Here is a 15305-nt window from a genome sequence, read left to right as displayed (position 1 = left end):
CCCTGCCTTGAAGTCTCCATTACAGAGACCCCAGCCTGGAAGTCCCCTATTACAGAGACCCCTCCCTGGAATTCTCCATTACAGAGACCCCTGCCTGGAAGTCTCCATTACAGAGGCTCCTGCCTGGAAGTCCCTATTACAGAGACGCCAGCCTGGAAGTCCCCATTACAGAGGCCCCTGCATGGAAGTCCCCATTACAGAGACCCCTCCCTGGAAGTCTCCATTACAGAGACCCCTCCCAGGAAGTCTCCATTACAGAGACCCCTCCCTGGAAGTCCCCATTACAGAGACCCCTCCCTGGAATTCTCCATTATAGAGACCCCTGCCCGGAAGTCTCCATTACAGAGACTCCTGCCTGGAAGTCTCCATTACAGAGACCCCTGCCTGGAAGTCCCCTATTATAGAGACCCCTCCCTGGAAGTCTCCATTACAGAGACCCCTCCCTGGAAGTCTCCATTACAGAGGCCCCTGCCTGGAAGTCCCCATTACAGAGACCCCTGCCTGGAAGTCCCTATTACAGAGACGCCAGCCTGGAAGTCCCCATTACAGAGGCCCCTGCCTGGAAGTCTCCATTACAGAGACTCCTGCCTGGAAGTCCCCATTACGGAGACCCCTCCCTGGAAGTCTCCATTACAGAGACCCCTGCCTGGAAGTCCCCATTACAGAGGTCCCTGCCTGGAAGTCTCCATTACAGAGGCCCCTGCCTGGAAGTCCCCTATTACAGAGACCCCTGCCTGGAAGTCCCCTATTACAGAGACCCCTGCCTGGAAGTCCCCTATTACAGAGACCCCTCCCTGGAAGTCTCCATTACAGAGACCCCTCCCTGGAAGTCTCCATTACAGAGGCCCCTGCCTGGAAGTCCCCTATTACAGAGACCCCTCCCTGGAAGTCTCCATTACAGAGACCCCTCCCTGGAAGTCTCCATTACAGAGGCCCCTGCCTGGAAGTCTCCATTACAGAGACCCCTGCCTGGAAGTCTCCATTACAGAGACCCCTCCCTGGAAGTCCCCATTACAGAGGTCCCTGCCTGGAAGTCTCCATTACAGAGGCCCCTGCTTGGAAGTCGCCATTACAGAGACCCCTGCCTGGAAGTCCCTATTACAGAGACCCCAGCCTGAAAGTCCCCATTACAGAGGCCCCTGCCTGGAAGTCTCCATTACAGAGACTCCTGCCTGGAAGTCTCCATTACAGAGGCCCCTGCCTGGAAGTCCCTATTACAGAGACCCTAGCCTGAAAGTCCCCATTACAGAGGCCCCTGCCTGGAAGTCTCCATTACAGAGGTCCCTGCCTGGAAGTCTCCATTACAGAGGCCCCTGCCTGGAAGTCGCCATTACAGAGACCCCTGCCTGGAAGTCCCTATTACAGAGACCCTAGCCTGAAAGTCCCCATTACAGAGGCCCCTGCCTGGAAGTCTCCATTACAGAGACTCCTGCCTGGAAGTCTCCATTACAGAGACCCCAGCCTGGAAGTCCCCTATTACAGAGACCCCTGCCTGGAAGTCTCCATTACAGAGACCCCAGCCTGGAAGTCCCCTATTACAGAGACCCCTGCCTGGAAGTCCCCATTACAGAGGCCCCTGCCTGGAAGTCTCCATTACAGAGACCCCTGCCTGGAAGTCCCCATTACTGAGGCTCCTGCCTGGAAGTCCCCATTACAGAGGCCCCTGCCTGGAAGTCCCCATTACAGAGGTCCCTGCCTGGAAGTCTCCATTACAGAGGCCCCTGCCTGGAAGTCCCCATTACAGAGACCCCTGCCTGGAAGTCCCTATTACAGAGACCCCAGCCTGGAAGTCTCAATTCCAGAGACCCCTCCCTGAAAGTCTCCATTACAGAGGTCCCTGCCTGGAAGTCCCCTATTACAGAGACCCCTACCTGGAAGTCCCCTATTACAGAGACCCCTACCTGGAAGTCCCCTATTACAGAGACCCCTGCCTGAAAGTCCCCTATTACAGAGACCCCTCACTGGAAGTCCTCTATTACAGAGACCCCTGCCTGGAAGTCCCCTATTACAGAGACCCCCGCCTGGAAGTCCCCTATTACAGAGACCCCTCCCTGGAAGTTCCCATTACAGAAACCCCTGTCTGGAAGCTAGAGAGCAGTCCAGACAGAGATAGTAAACAAAATCTTTACTTTAAACCTCAACTGTGCAATACACCTGCTGGCTCATGCAGAGGATGCAGAGCCTGTAAATTCCTGGAAAGTGAAACCCCGTCAGCAGGGTTTAACCTCCCGCAGATCTTTGATCTGGAAGCCATTCATTTTTCCATGTTTATAAACATCCAGCTAAGATTGACATCTCTTTGACCACATCAAAGATGGTTAAGTGCTCTCACTTCCTCTATTTCTTTGCAGAAAGCACTTACCTGATTGACAGCTCCTGGACCACAAAAAAGACAGTTATTTATGTGTTCTCACTTCTTTTATTCTGCAGAAAGCACGTAACTGTCTTGATGTGGTTCAAGAGCTGTCATTCGGATAAATGCTTTCTGGTGGGTGTCTCTCATATGGCATGTCTCTGGTCGGGGTCTCTGTAATTGTGGGTTTCTGATGGGGGTCTCTCTTGTGGGAGGGTCTCTGTGGGGGTATCTCTTACAGGGGCACCTTTGTGAGTGCCTCTCTTATGGGGGATCTCTGGTGGGAGTCTCTCTTATAGGGATCTCTGGTGGTGGTCTCTCTATGGGGGCTCCCTGATTGGGCTGCCTCTTATGAGGGGTCTCTCTTTTGGGGGGGGTGTTTCTGGTGAGAGCCTCTGTAATGGCGGGGATTTCTGATGGGCGTCTCTCTTATGGGGGGTCTCTGCTGGGGGGTTTCTCTTATGGGGGTCTCTGGTGGGGGGGTTGGTGGAGGGGGTCTGGTAGGGGTGGGGTGAGCAGGATTTGCATTGTGGGGAGGGGGTTGACCTCAGGTGGGCTTTGGGAGCAATCTCCTTAAAGAATACCCTTTGGCCCACCATGATGTCCACCATGTCAGGACTACATTGGCCGGGGCATTGAGTATAAGAATTGGCAAGTCATGTTGCAGCTGTATAGAACCTTAGTTAGGCCACACTTGGAGTATAGTGTTCAATTCTGGTTGCCACACTACCAGAAGGATGTGGAGGCTTTAGAGAGGGTGCAGAAGAGATTTACCAGAATGTTGCCTGGTATGGAGGGCATTAGCTATGAGGAACGGTTGAATAAACTCGGTTTGTTCTCACTGGAACGAAGGAGGTTGAGGGGCGACCTGATAGAGTTCTACAAAATTATGAGGGGCATAAACAGAGTGGATAGTCAGAGGCTTTTCCCTGGGGTCAAGGGGTCAATTACTAGGGGGCATAGGTTTAAGGTGAGAGGGGCAAGGTTTAGAGTAGATGTACAAGGCAAGTTTTTTACGCAGAGGGTAGTGGGTGCCTGGAACTCGCTACCGGAGGAGGTGGTGGAAGCAGGGTTGTTAGTGACATTTAAGGGGCATCTTGACAAATACATGAATAGGATGGGAATAGAGGGATACGGACCCCGGAAGTGTAGAAGATTGTAGTTTAGTCGGGCAGCATGGTCGGCACGGGCTTGGAGGGCCGAAGGGCCTGTTCCTGTGCTGTACATTTCTTTGTTCTTTGTTCTTTGTACATAAATACTTGCACCAATTCCCGCCCACGTGAATCCTAGCCCAGAGGACAAGAGATTCACGAAGGCTTGCAGAATCTGGGGCGAAATTCTCCGGAATCGGCGCGATGTCCGCCGACTGGCGCCCAAAACGGTGAAAATCAGTCAGGCATCGCGCCGCCCCAAAGGTGCGGAATGCAACCTTAAGGAGCCAGGCCCGCGCCGGACGAATTTCCGCCCCGCCAGCTGGCGGAAAAGGCCTTTGGTGTCCCGCCAGCTGGCGCGGAAATGACATCTCCGGGCGGCGCATGCCCGGGAGCGTCAGCGGCCGCTGACGGCATTCCCGCGCATCCGCAGTGGAGGGAGTCTCTTCCGCCTCTGCCATGGTGGAGACCGTGGCGAAGGCGGAAGGGAAAGAGTGCCCCCACGGCACAGGCCCGCCCGCGGATCGGTGGGCCCCGATTGCGGGCCAGGCCACCGTGGGGGCACCCCCCAGGGCCAGATCGCCCCGCGCCCCCCCAGGACCCCGGAGCCCGCCCGCGCCGCCTTGTCCCGCCGGTAAGGTAGGTGGTTTAATCTACGCCGGAAGGACAGGCATTTTAGCGGCGGGACTTCGGCCCATCCGGGCCGGAGAATCGCGGGGGGGGCGGGCCTGCCAACTAGCGCGGCGCGATTCCCGCCCCTGCCGAATATCCGGTGGTGGAGAATTCGGCAACCGGTGGGGGCGGGATTCACGCCAGCCCCCGCGATTCTCCGACTCGGCGGGGGGTCGGAGAATCTCGCCCGTGCCCAGCCCATTAATAGAATGCAAATGGGTCAATTTGATTCATCGGCATCCTCATGCTGGCATCTGGCATAGACCTGGATGCTGCCGCTAGCGGGAGAATGGAGCATCTGAACGGGATCACACCATGCCGATGCTGGATTCTCTGCCACATCGGGAACTCCGCTACTGGAAGGGGTGGCAGAGAATCCAACCCCATGTCTGACCAATTTGACAGAATTTATCAAAGAGGTGACCAGGTATGTAGATGAGGGAAATGCAATTGACCTAGACTACTTGGACTTCAGCAATGCTTTTGACAAACTCTACATGGGAGATGGATAATGAAGGTAAGAGCCCATGGGATCCAAGGAAATTTGGCAAATTGGATCCAAAATTGGCTGAGTGACAGGAAGCAGAGGGTGATGGTGGAGGGGTGTTTTTTGGACCGGAAGTCTGTGTGTCTGGGGTCCCGCATGAATCAGTGTTGGGGCCCTTGCTGTTTGTGGTTTTTGTAAATGCTTTAGAGATTAATGTAGGAGGGTTGATCAGTAAGTTTGCAGATGATATGAAAATTAGTGGGGCGGTGAAAGTGAGGAGGATAGCCTTAGATTGTAAGAGGATCTTGACAGGCTGGTTAGATGGGCTGATAAGTTGCAAATGGAATTCAAACCGGATAAGAATGAGGTGTAGCACTTGGGCAGGACAAACAAGGCAAGGGAATACATGTGGGGAGCCGAGGAGGTGAGTAGCCATTTTTGCTCCCAGGCAAAGAGCCCGGGGGTGCTGGGATTGCCAACCCCAGTCCTCGGCGGGGCATGGGGGACCCTCTGCAGGGTTGGGCCACCATGGGGAGGTGGGGAAGGAAGGGCTGAGGGGGTGGGGGGCCAACCGGGGATAATCACTCGCGGGAGCACCATGCCAATGCCTGGATCGTGTGTACCATTTCTGGGGCAGCACTTGTCCCTGTCTTCTGCCCCACCGATCACCCATAACCCCCACAGACTGCTGACCCTCTGGCCGGATGGCTGAAGGCTCTTGCTATGGGGAATTGGCAATTGTGGTTAAGTGAGCACTTGACATATGGCAAGTGGATTCCCTTGGGTGGGCGGGCCATGTACCATGTGGGAGTTATTGCCTAGCATCCCAATCACAGCTTAATGCCTGGACACTGTGCCTGAACACTGCGGGAGGCAACACCATACACGCACCAGCCAACATCCGAACACCCAGGGGATGGTGTAGCGATTTGGGATGGCCACTTACAACCAGGGATAGAGAAACTCGCAAAGCCTAGCGGGTAAAATGGACAAGCCAAGACTCAGGCAGGCTCAGAGCCTGAAATGCATATTTGTCAGCAAGAAGTCCAGACGGTATCGAAACTCCGTCCAATTAGCATTTTAATGGGGCCGATCAGCATTTGATGGCCCATCTTCACCAAAACAAAGGACTGGTACTTGAGCAACCGGGACAGTCCCAGACATTTCGGCGCCACTCCCTGTTCAAGGGAAGTGTAAACAACAGGGTCAGTGACCGCTTGGGACACGCCCAGCCATCCAGACATCCGCCCATTTATTGGTTAGGAATCGAACGGAGTGATCAGGGATCACCCAATTAGTGGGGTCCAAACTGAAGGACCGCCCGAAAGAGCGCGAAATCCCCTAAGTGTAAGAAGAGAAACTTTCCAGCTCCCTACGAAAAGTTTAAAAGTTCTTTAACGATCCATGATGGAATCGTTTTAAAAGATGGCATTTATGTAGTTCCCACCCAGGACAGGAATGAAATCATTTGTAAGTTCCATGACAGACATGGACACTAAGGGATAGAATCCACCCTTGCCCACCTCAGACCTCTCTGCTGGTGGCCTGAATTAAAAACCGACGTATCTCATTACGTCGAAAATTGCTTGATTTGTGCACAGAACAACCCGGACAGATATGCGAAGAAAGCCCAGCTAAGACACACCCGCCCTGTAAATGGCCCGTGGACAAACCTACAGTTAGATTATATTGGTCCCCTCCCCCCCTGCAGAAATGGATACAAATATGTGTTAGTGGTAATCGACACATTTACGAAATGGGTCGAAGCTTTCCCCTCGAGAACAAATACGGCCAAGGCCACGTCAAAGATTTTGACCGAGCAAGTTTTTACTAGATGGGGACTCCCCTGTAGTATTGAGTTGGACCAAGGTTCACACTTTACAGGCAGGGTCATGAAAAATGTCCTGACAATTTTTGGTATTAAGCAAAGGTTCCACATTGCCTATCACCCGCAGTCCAGCGGCATTGTGGAACGCATGAATCGGACACTAAAGGCCACACTTAGAAAAATGGTGCAGCAGCACAACACTACATGGGTCACAGAGCTCCCATTCGCACTGATGTTTATTAGAAACACGGTGTCGAGTTCGATAGGATATACCATATACCCCCCATACCCTCATGACCGGACGACCCATGAAGGGTACCGAGTATTTATTTGGACTTGATTTGGCCAGCCCCGCAGTCACCACCCTGACCCATGAGAAAGCGGTCCAGAACATGTTAGAGAATATTAAAGCAGCACAGCACGCTGCAGCTGTTCGACTAGGCGCTAAACGAAAGCAGAGTAAGGCCTGCTTTGATAAGACAGAGTATACAGTCGGACAGCAAGTGATGATCACCTTATACAACCCCAGCTCATTCCTCTCCCCTAAATTTGCAGGACCATATTCAATCTCGGACAAAGTAAGCCCCTCAGTTTATAAAATCACGTATCCGAACGGAAAATCAGGATGGTTCCATGTAAACCAGCTTAAGGTTTATGGAACGCAGTGCAGCCACTCGCACCACCTCTTGATGGCGCTGGCAGACAATGAGGACCCGCCCACTGACAACCCAATCCACCCCTCCCCCAGCAGCAGCAGCACATCCACAGACATGACCTTGACCCCGCCCCCAGCATCAAATTCCACCCAAACGCTTGATTCGGATGCTAGCGATTGCGACAGTGATAGCGACAGCAACAGCACAACTGAAGCCCCTGAGAGTCCCGAACAATGGACACACAGACAGGCCCCAGTCACTACAGCCCCAAAGACGCCGACCATGATATGTTCAGCCCCTTTGAGACGATTTATTTGCCCACACCGGAGCCTGACCCACCACCCGATGGCAGCGACACCCCCCTTGCCCAGACTCCCCAACGGAACATGAAACACTGGCACTGCGATAATTCCTGTTGTCTGACACAGAATGATGAAATGGACCCCACATCGGCACACGCCTCACTGGCACGAAAACTCCATACGCGAGTTTGGCACCCGGGAGATGGTGATGACTCCGAGTCTGACTCCTACCATGGTAACCCCTTTGAGACCCTTTCTGGAATGGAACTTTGAGATGTCCAGATGATGAGAGTCATGAACCGATTGAGATTCACGGTGTCCTATACTCTTAAGGAACCTGCCCACTTTTCTTGTTCAGTTTGTTTTAAATGTTGTATGTTCTCTCCTGTACGTTTTGTGTGTCAGCCTCACAGATAATTTCTTGATACAGTCATACCTATTCTTCTGACGCCACATGGCAGTTAAGGAAACAAGTTTGTTGGAGCCCATATATTTCCAAATTCGTACCGCTCTTGGAAGGTCACTCAGGCAATGGAGTAACGGCACTGATCCCGGCCCTGCCTGAGGATCCCCTATACATTTGGTCAGCCAAGCTCGAGTAGTGGAGTAACGGCACTGGTCACCACCCTACCCGGGGATTTCACCCATTCTTGCCCTGCCGCGGATCATACGCACCCCATTTGGAGAATTGTTTTCAAAGCTCTTTTGCTGTTCTTTTTCATTCCTGTGGTTTAAAGAATGCATTTTGCCACGACTTTTGCCCCTTTCCGGCGAGGCTTCGATTGCTATCACCCCCACCTACTATTTACATGTCAGAATCACTTGGTTGGAAAAACAAGTTTGCAGAGGACAGAGAAATTGTCTGCCTATTCAGCCCATCAAACACAGGCTGCGAGAGTGCTCGCACTGTGGCTGAATTTTTTTTTCGGGTATCTTGTCTCCCAAATGGTTTGGTTTTAAAAAAAAATGAGGGAGTCACATATGGTGACGATTCTAATGGGAAATTGACGCGAAGGAGAAACAGAGAGACAAACGAGATGTCAAGCAACAAGATAATAACAGATATTATGCTTGTACTCCTAGGAAGATACGAAGATACTTACAGACGCAGAAAAGCACAAACAAAATGAAGACGAACCTGATGATCTACATCATGATCGTCACTGGAACAGTAGTTGTGATCGTTACCCACCTCTACCTCCCTCACCACACAGGCCCCGAACACGACTACCCAACATAACACCCCTTGCCCGGAGACTACACGACACATAGACACAGCCACTGATACCCACACGTGGTGTGTGAATCTCATAAAATGGTACTCCCTGTCATACACAGTAGAAGCCTTACTAGTGATAGCCATATTGCGCAGTGTCATTCAGACCATCAGATTGCAGAAATGGAGAAGGAGAGCCTCCCGCCCTCCAGTATAACCTTTAGAGTCCCTTTCCTCGGACTCCAGCAAACCCCACACTCTTTCTGAACCTCTCTCTTTCATAAATTCCACGGTTGTTGTTTCGTTAATAAAGCTATTTTTTCTGTATATGAATGTTCGTGATAAGAAGGAATGTGATGCTGCTATTGGATTATGTGTTGTAAGATAAGTTCTTTGATTGTTAAATAGCAGCATGAGTGTAGTCTAGTTAGAGACAGTTAGAGGTTCCCCTTTTATTTTGTATAAGGAGGATGGAATATAGGTTTGAATGTTAAATGCCCCTTAGAAATATTTAGAATATGTGTTGTGTTAGGGAAATTTAGGTAATTGTTTTTGACCCATAGGAACAAAGAAGACCCAGTATTGTAATCCTTCATGCTTCGCATTGAGGATCAAGAGGACGAAGTGTAACCATCTGGGATGGCCACTTACAACCAAGGACAGAGAAACTCGCAAAGCCTAGTGGGTAAAATGGACAAGGCAAGACTCGGGCAGGCTCAGAGGCTGAAATGTATATTTGTAAGCAAGGAGTCCAGATGGTATCGAAACTCCATCCAATTAGCATTTTAATGGGGCCGATTAGCATTTGATGGCCCATCTTCACCAAAACAAAGGACTGGTACTCGAGCAACCGGGACAGTCCCAGACATTTCGGCGCCACTCCCTGTTCAAGGGAAGCGTAAACAACAGGGTCAGTGACCGCTTGGGACACGCCCAGCCATCCAGATCCCCGCCCACATATTGGTTAGGAATCGAACGGAGTGATCAGTGATCACCCAATTAGTGGGGTCCAAACTGAAGGACCGCCCGAAAGAGCGCAAAACACCCCAAGTATAAGAAGAGAGTCCGCCATGCGTTCGTCCTCTTTTGGACCTGGCGCCCCGGCTACGACCATTGCCAATCGCAGCACCACCAGAAGCAAGTTCAAGTTCAACGCCCACTACCAGACGGATGAGCCCAGCTGAGCAGCAGTTACTTCTACAGACCCGATAGATCCAGAATTGAACAATGGCCACTGTTCCTCTGACCTAAGCCGGGTGCCCGAAGTTAAGTACAGGTTGTCTTAGTTGATAGGTGTACTTAACTAGTAGTGTTTATGTTGCATGTCTAATTGTGCGCAAATAAAGTACCCTTGACCTTGAACTAACAAACTGGTGTTTGGCTCTTTGATCGATAGCCGATTGAACCTTGTGGTGGTATCATTTGATACCTGGCGACTCTGAGCATTAGAATATAAATATCAAAAGAAAGGAGGGCTAACTCACTGATTGCCATAGTTACAGCAGAGCCACAGAAAAGGCAACAATGGGACACAGCTCCGGGGACAGAACCAGGCCGGAAGGTGGATGAACCTCACAGGGAGGGGTGAGAGATGCCTGGAGAGATGGGCAGAGGGTCTGTGGGTCAGCCTGCATTGTAGAAGGAAGTGACAGAAGCATCATAATGGTTTTGCAAAAAGTTGTTTAATGCCCTGTAGTGTCCCAGTGCTGCTGGCTCCCCACCCCCAGCATCCAGCCCTCCTCTCCACCCCCTACCCATAGCTACCCGACCCGCTCCCCCATAACCTGTTGCCCTCAGTGATCCTCAGTGGGCCTCACCCTCCTACCACCATGTTTAGGTGTTTCCCCAGGATGTACATCAGAGGTGCAGGTATCCAACTGCTTACCTCGTCCCAAGGTCCTCGATGCCTGTGGGGGCTCTGGGGTCGGAAGACCCTGGCTCACTTGTCGGTGGCACATGAACAGTCTTGCCGCCCTGACCCGAGTTTGCTGACTTCGAGGCACGGCCTCATCGGAGGGGTGCAACTCAGGGGAACTAGTGGCTACCATTGCCCCACTCCATGGGATGGGTCCAGGTTGGCCCATGTAAGGATGGAGGGGCAGCTGGTAAGAGCCCCGGCTTCCCCTGCATCATCTCACTCTGCCAGCCCTTGCGGTTCCCCATGGTCCACACCATGGTGCCGATGCCCTCAGTGATGCTCCTCAGTGACTGGGACATGCTCTGCAGCGCATCTGCCATGCCCACCTGTGACTGGGACAAGCTCCGCAGCACCTCGGCCATCCCCATCTGAGAGCGGGACATGTCCTGCTGAACCTCATCAAGGTCAGCCTGGTACTGGGTCACATCCCCCAGTGAGGTGGTCATTCTGCCAAGACCTTCAGCCATGGCTGTCACTGACTGCGCGATGCCTTGGACTCCTTCACGTGCTCTACAAGGCGGCCTTCAGGACACACAACGCACAATCTCCAAGCAGAAACTGATAGCCAAGTTCCGTGCGCATGAATGCGGCCTCACCGGGATCTTGGATTCATGTCTCACTACATTTAACCCCCCCCACCATCTGGCCTGGGCTTGCAAAATCCTACCAACTGTCCTGGCTTGAGACAATACGCACCTCTTTAACCTGGGGTTACCCCTATCTCAGTTGCTCCGTCTGGACCTGTAAAGACTTAATTACCTGCAAAGACGAGTATTCAAAATATCATCTTGCATCATTGGCTATGTCTATATATGCTGTGTTTGTGTAACCTGCCTCTTCACTCACCTGATGAAGGAGCTATGCTCTGAAAGCTAGTGATTCCAAATCAACCTGTTGGACTTTATCCTGGTGTTGTAAGACTTCTTACTGTACCTACATTATTGATAGTGAGGAAATTTGAGGTCACTCCATTGGCTGGCTGCCGGTACGGAGAATCCCGCTGCTGGCGGGGGCACGGCGCATCAGAAAACGGTTGCGGCGGGACGGATAATCCAGCCCATTGTGTTCAGTTAGTAAGATGACCTAGTTAATGGGAGGGTCAGATGTTGAGGTTTCAGTTTAGGTTTTAGAATGGGATGTGAACTGAAGTCAAGCATCAGCTCTCGATACAGTTCAGTTAAAGATCTGTCTGTAGCCAGACTAGCAGTTTCTTTTCAAGCAGTTCAGAGTTTTAGTTGGGTGCTGGAAGTCAAAGCCATGAAGACAGTTTCTGAAGATTTCAGCTAGAGATCCTGGATTGTTCTGACAGGGCCAGGTCTCTTTCTTTAATGCAGTCTCAAAAGAGCTCTCTTTTTCAAAGTGGAGTATTTGAGGCATCTCTGTACAGCAAGTGTTCCAGCGTGCTAACTGTATTTAAAAACGGATTGGGATCTGAAATGGTTTTGTTGTTTGAGTGGGAATAAAGATAGCAGTTCAGGGTTATTGTGTAACTATTGATTAGCATTGTTTAAGGGGTAAGTTATTTTCTAGTGTGATGTTAAAGATATTTTAATAGTGTGTTAGTAATAAAGGTTGTAACCACAAATTCCCACAAATAAAAAGTAGCACCATATTTAATACCAGGCACACCATAGATCACGCTGTTACTCTGTAAAAATTGAAAAATGCCCATTAAAATATATTTTTAAAAAGTAATAAAGGTTATAAAATATTGCGTGAAATTACTCCTGGAGTGAGGTATCCTTTCCTCACAGTCTTACAAAATAAAAATTTAATATCGGTGTTTCTGTCCAGCATCCTAGCCTCTGTTGGGGTCTGGTCTGGGATCGTAATAATCAGGGGCCTCCCTACAAGGATGGCCACAACTGACACCAGGCAGGCAGTGAAAGAGTTTCAGCCCACTCGGAGTGCTCACTGCCACGTCTGCCACTGGGAAGCAGCCTCCAAGCAGCTTCTCAGTTCCTTGCCACCTCTGGGAATTTGGAGGCCACAAGGAAAATTTCAACAATAAGCCATGATAGACCCGTAAGTGAGTCAGCCGCCTGCCACTTGGGCCCCACCCCTTTCCGCTCCAGAAAAACGGTCCGGGCCTGGGATGAAGCTGGGGAGCCAGCACACTTGACAGAGGTATGAAACTCCAGGTCACCTGCACCTGTACGTCCTCCGCTTGTTACCTCTGGTAAGGGAATGGCCGGATTTTCAAAACTTAAAACCAGGATGCATTGAACAGCCTTGAAGCTGGAGCTTAGTGATGATGCATGTTGGGCAATCAATGGCACCAGTCTTGAGGAGGATATTTAATGAAAAACCAACAGGTCTGGGTAACATAGGATTTGAACACAATGCAATTAATAGGTACTACTAGCTGAGTCAAAAGCTGCACTTAAAAATCACAGACCTTTATTTTATTGAAGCAAGAATTAACAAGCCTAAATGTAACAGTGCTGTATGATTTTGCAATAAATAAGTTTAATATACAAATGAAAATTGCCCTGAGCTAATTTAACAAAGAGTTTAACCAACTTTAATGGATAAATTCCATCTAAACATACTGATGTTCTGGCATCAATGGGACATGAAAAGCGATTTTAACACTTATTTCTCAAAATGTAATTCTTTTTGCGATTTTAAAAAATGTACTTCCTGCAGAACCAAAAAAGGTGGCTGCTGTAAGTCACCTGACCAACAGGACTCATCATCACGGAATCTCACACACAATTGTAAGACATTATAATCACGAAACCAGGGGATTTGCAGATCAAAACTCATTATGGCTGCAGAACTTTTAACAGATTAATCTGACAGCTGGGACTGTCCAGGTCCACTTCAAAAGGGGAGCACTGAGGGGAATATGGATGTCATTTGCACCTTGCTAGGCTTATCGCTCAAGCAGAGTTAGAGGGTCTGCCTAGACAATGAATTCCCAAAACAACAATCTCAATGTGGCACCTCAAAAGCTAATGGCTGGGACATTGCCAGTTCTGAAAACAAAGCCAGTTCCAGACACTGGATTAACAATCCTTCTGAAATCATTGAGGAAAAAGACTTGAATGGCCATTTTGAAATCTTAACGCTCCTTTGAGAACTGAAAAATCCTCAGTCCGCTGTTCAACATCCAACCACCAAGAGATAGAACTCCAGGCTGAACAACAGCCTGCCTCTCGGAACCTGTCTCTGCCATTGTCTGCAGAACCGACCCAATCTCTGTGTCCCACTTTCATCTTTCAGTTTCAGCACCAAGTGTAGAGTGAACTCCACAACTCCAGTCTTCAACCAGCTGAATTCGAGCTCCCATGGCAAAGACTTCCTCATTGGACTCTGATATTCACACAAACTAATATTCATTTTTGCGGTTCTTTTACTGTTATTATCCATTGAAATGGATTTTGGGGCGGCGCGGTGGCACAGTGGTTCGCACTGCTGCCTCACAGCGCCAGGGAGCCGGGTTCAATACCGGCCTTGGGTGACTGTCTGTGTGGGGTTTGTACTGTCTCCCTGTGCCTGCGTGGGTTTCCTCTGGGAGCTCCGGTTTCTTCCCACAGTCCAAAGATGTGCAGATTAGATGGATGGGCACGCTAAATTGCCCCTTAGTGTTAAAATAAGTGTGTAGATTAGGTCAAGAGGTTATTAGAATAGGGCGGGAAAGTGAGCTTGGGTGGAATACTCTTTCAGCAGGTTGGTGCAGACTCAATGGGTCGATTGGCCTCCTTCTGCACTGTGGTGATTCTATGATTCTATGAGATAAAGCGTTCTTTTTTCTACCTCTCGTCGTTGTTTGTGGGTCTGTGTAGTGGAGTGGAACATTGTGAATGCACTTTCTTTGAATGTGAATAAACTAACCTCCTGAGTTCATCTTAATGCGGGCTTGCTGAGAGTTATTTGTAAACTGGATCACACAAACTGAGGATTTAGGAAAACAGGCACAGCCAAAATATTATTTGAAACATCTTCACTTGTAGACAGTTGATGAGGGGGAGGGGGTGCAGTTTACCTGTCTCTCCTGTCCCTAACAAAAGGTGTGGGTTACAAATATCATGTCATGGGTGAAAATTACTCAATTGCAGAAAATACAGAAACGTATAGGTAAAATTCTTTATTGAATGTGAAAAAGAAACAAAATGTTCATAACGAAAACTGGAACTATATAAACAGCCTCAACAACAACATTCACCAGTCTAAACATACACAGCAGTAATAAAAGGCTGGTTGATCACAGCAATATTGGACGGTTAAATGGTCACAGTAATTACAAAAACCTGAAAAGTCACAGGAATATCAGACATCGCGATAGTCTCAGCAATGAAATGTATATGCAAGAAAATTACAAATAGACACTTTGACTATATGTTTCAATGCTGCATTTATTCATATTTCAGGTAATGTCACAAAATGATTGAGAAGTGCAGTTCATGGGAGGGATAGTTCACGCTTCCTCCCTTTATGGCGTATTTCGCAGCGCCTGAGGCGACCACCATTGGCCGTCAGCAGGATCGGAAGACCCCACTGCTGTCAACAGGGTTTCCTGTTCTATGCACCCCCCCCATCCATCCACCCCCCCCATCCCCCCTCCCCATCCATCCACCCCCATCCCCCCCCATCCCCCCCCCCCCCGACCGCCAGGAAACCCGGCGGGGAGTCGTCCTCAGTGGGACCAGAAGATTCCGCCAGTGGGAATGGCCGGAAATCCCAGCCCACGTTCCCAGTTGTCATAAATTTAATTTA

General features: G+C 50.0%; 1 protein-coding gene across 2 annotated transcripts in view; it reads left to right on the top strand.

The window, feature by feature from the left end:
* Positions 1 to 10035, top strand: part of LOC140410772 (glutathione hydrolase 1 proenzyme-like) — a 494093-nt gene extending 484058 nt beyond the window's left edge. For both annotated transcript variants that reach the window (XM_072499388.1, XM_072499379.1), the window contains one exon: positions 8533 to 10035. In XM_072499388.1, coding sequence (XP_072355489.1) covers positions 8533 to 8721 — 189 coding nt within the window. In that variant the 3' untranslated portion in view covers positions 8722 to 10035. The remainder of the gene's footprint in view (positions 1 to 8532) is intronic.
* The last annotated feature ends 5270 nt before the right edge of the window (positions 10036 to 15305 follow it).

This window comes from Scyliorhinus torazame, chromosome 1 (genome assembly GCF_047496885.1).
Source record: "Scyliorhinus torazame isolate Kashiwa2021f chromosome 1, sScyTor2.1, whole genome shotgun sequence".
Classification (NCBI taxonomy): Eukaryota; Metazoa; Chordata; class Chondrichthyes; order Carcharhiniformes; family Scyliorhinidae; genus Scyliorhinus; species Scyliorhinus torazame.
The sequence above is the reverse complement of the archived record's forward strand: the minus strand, read 5'-3'. Positions and strand labels throughout refer to the sequence as shown.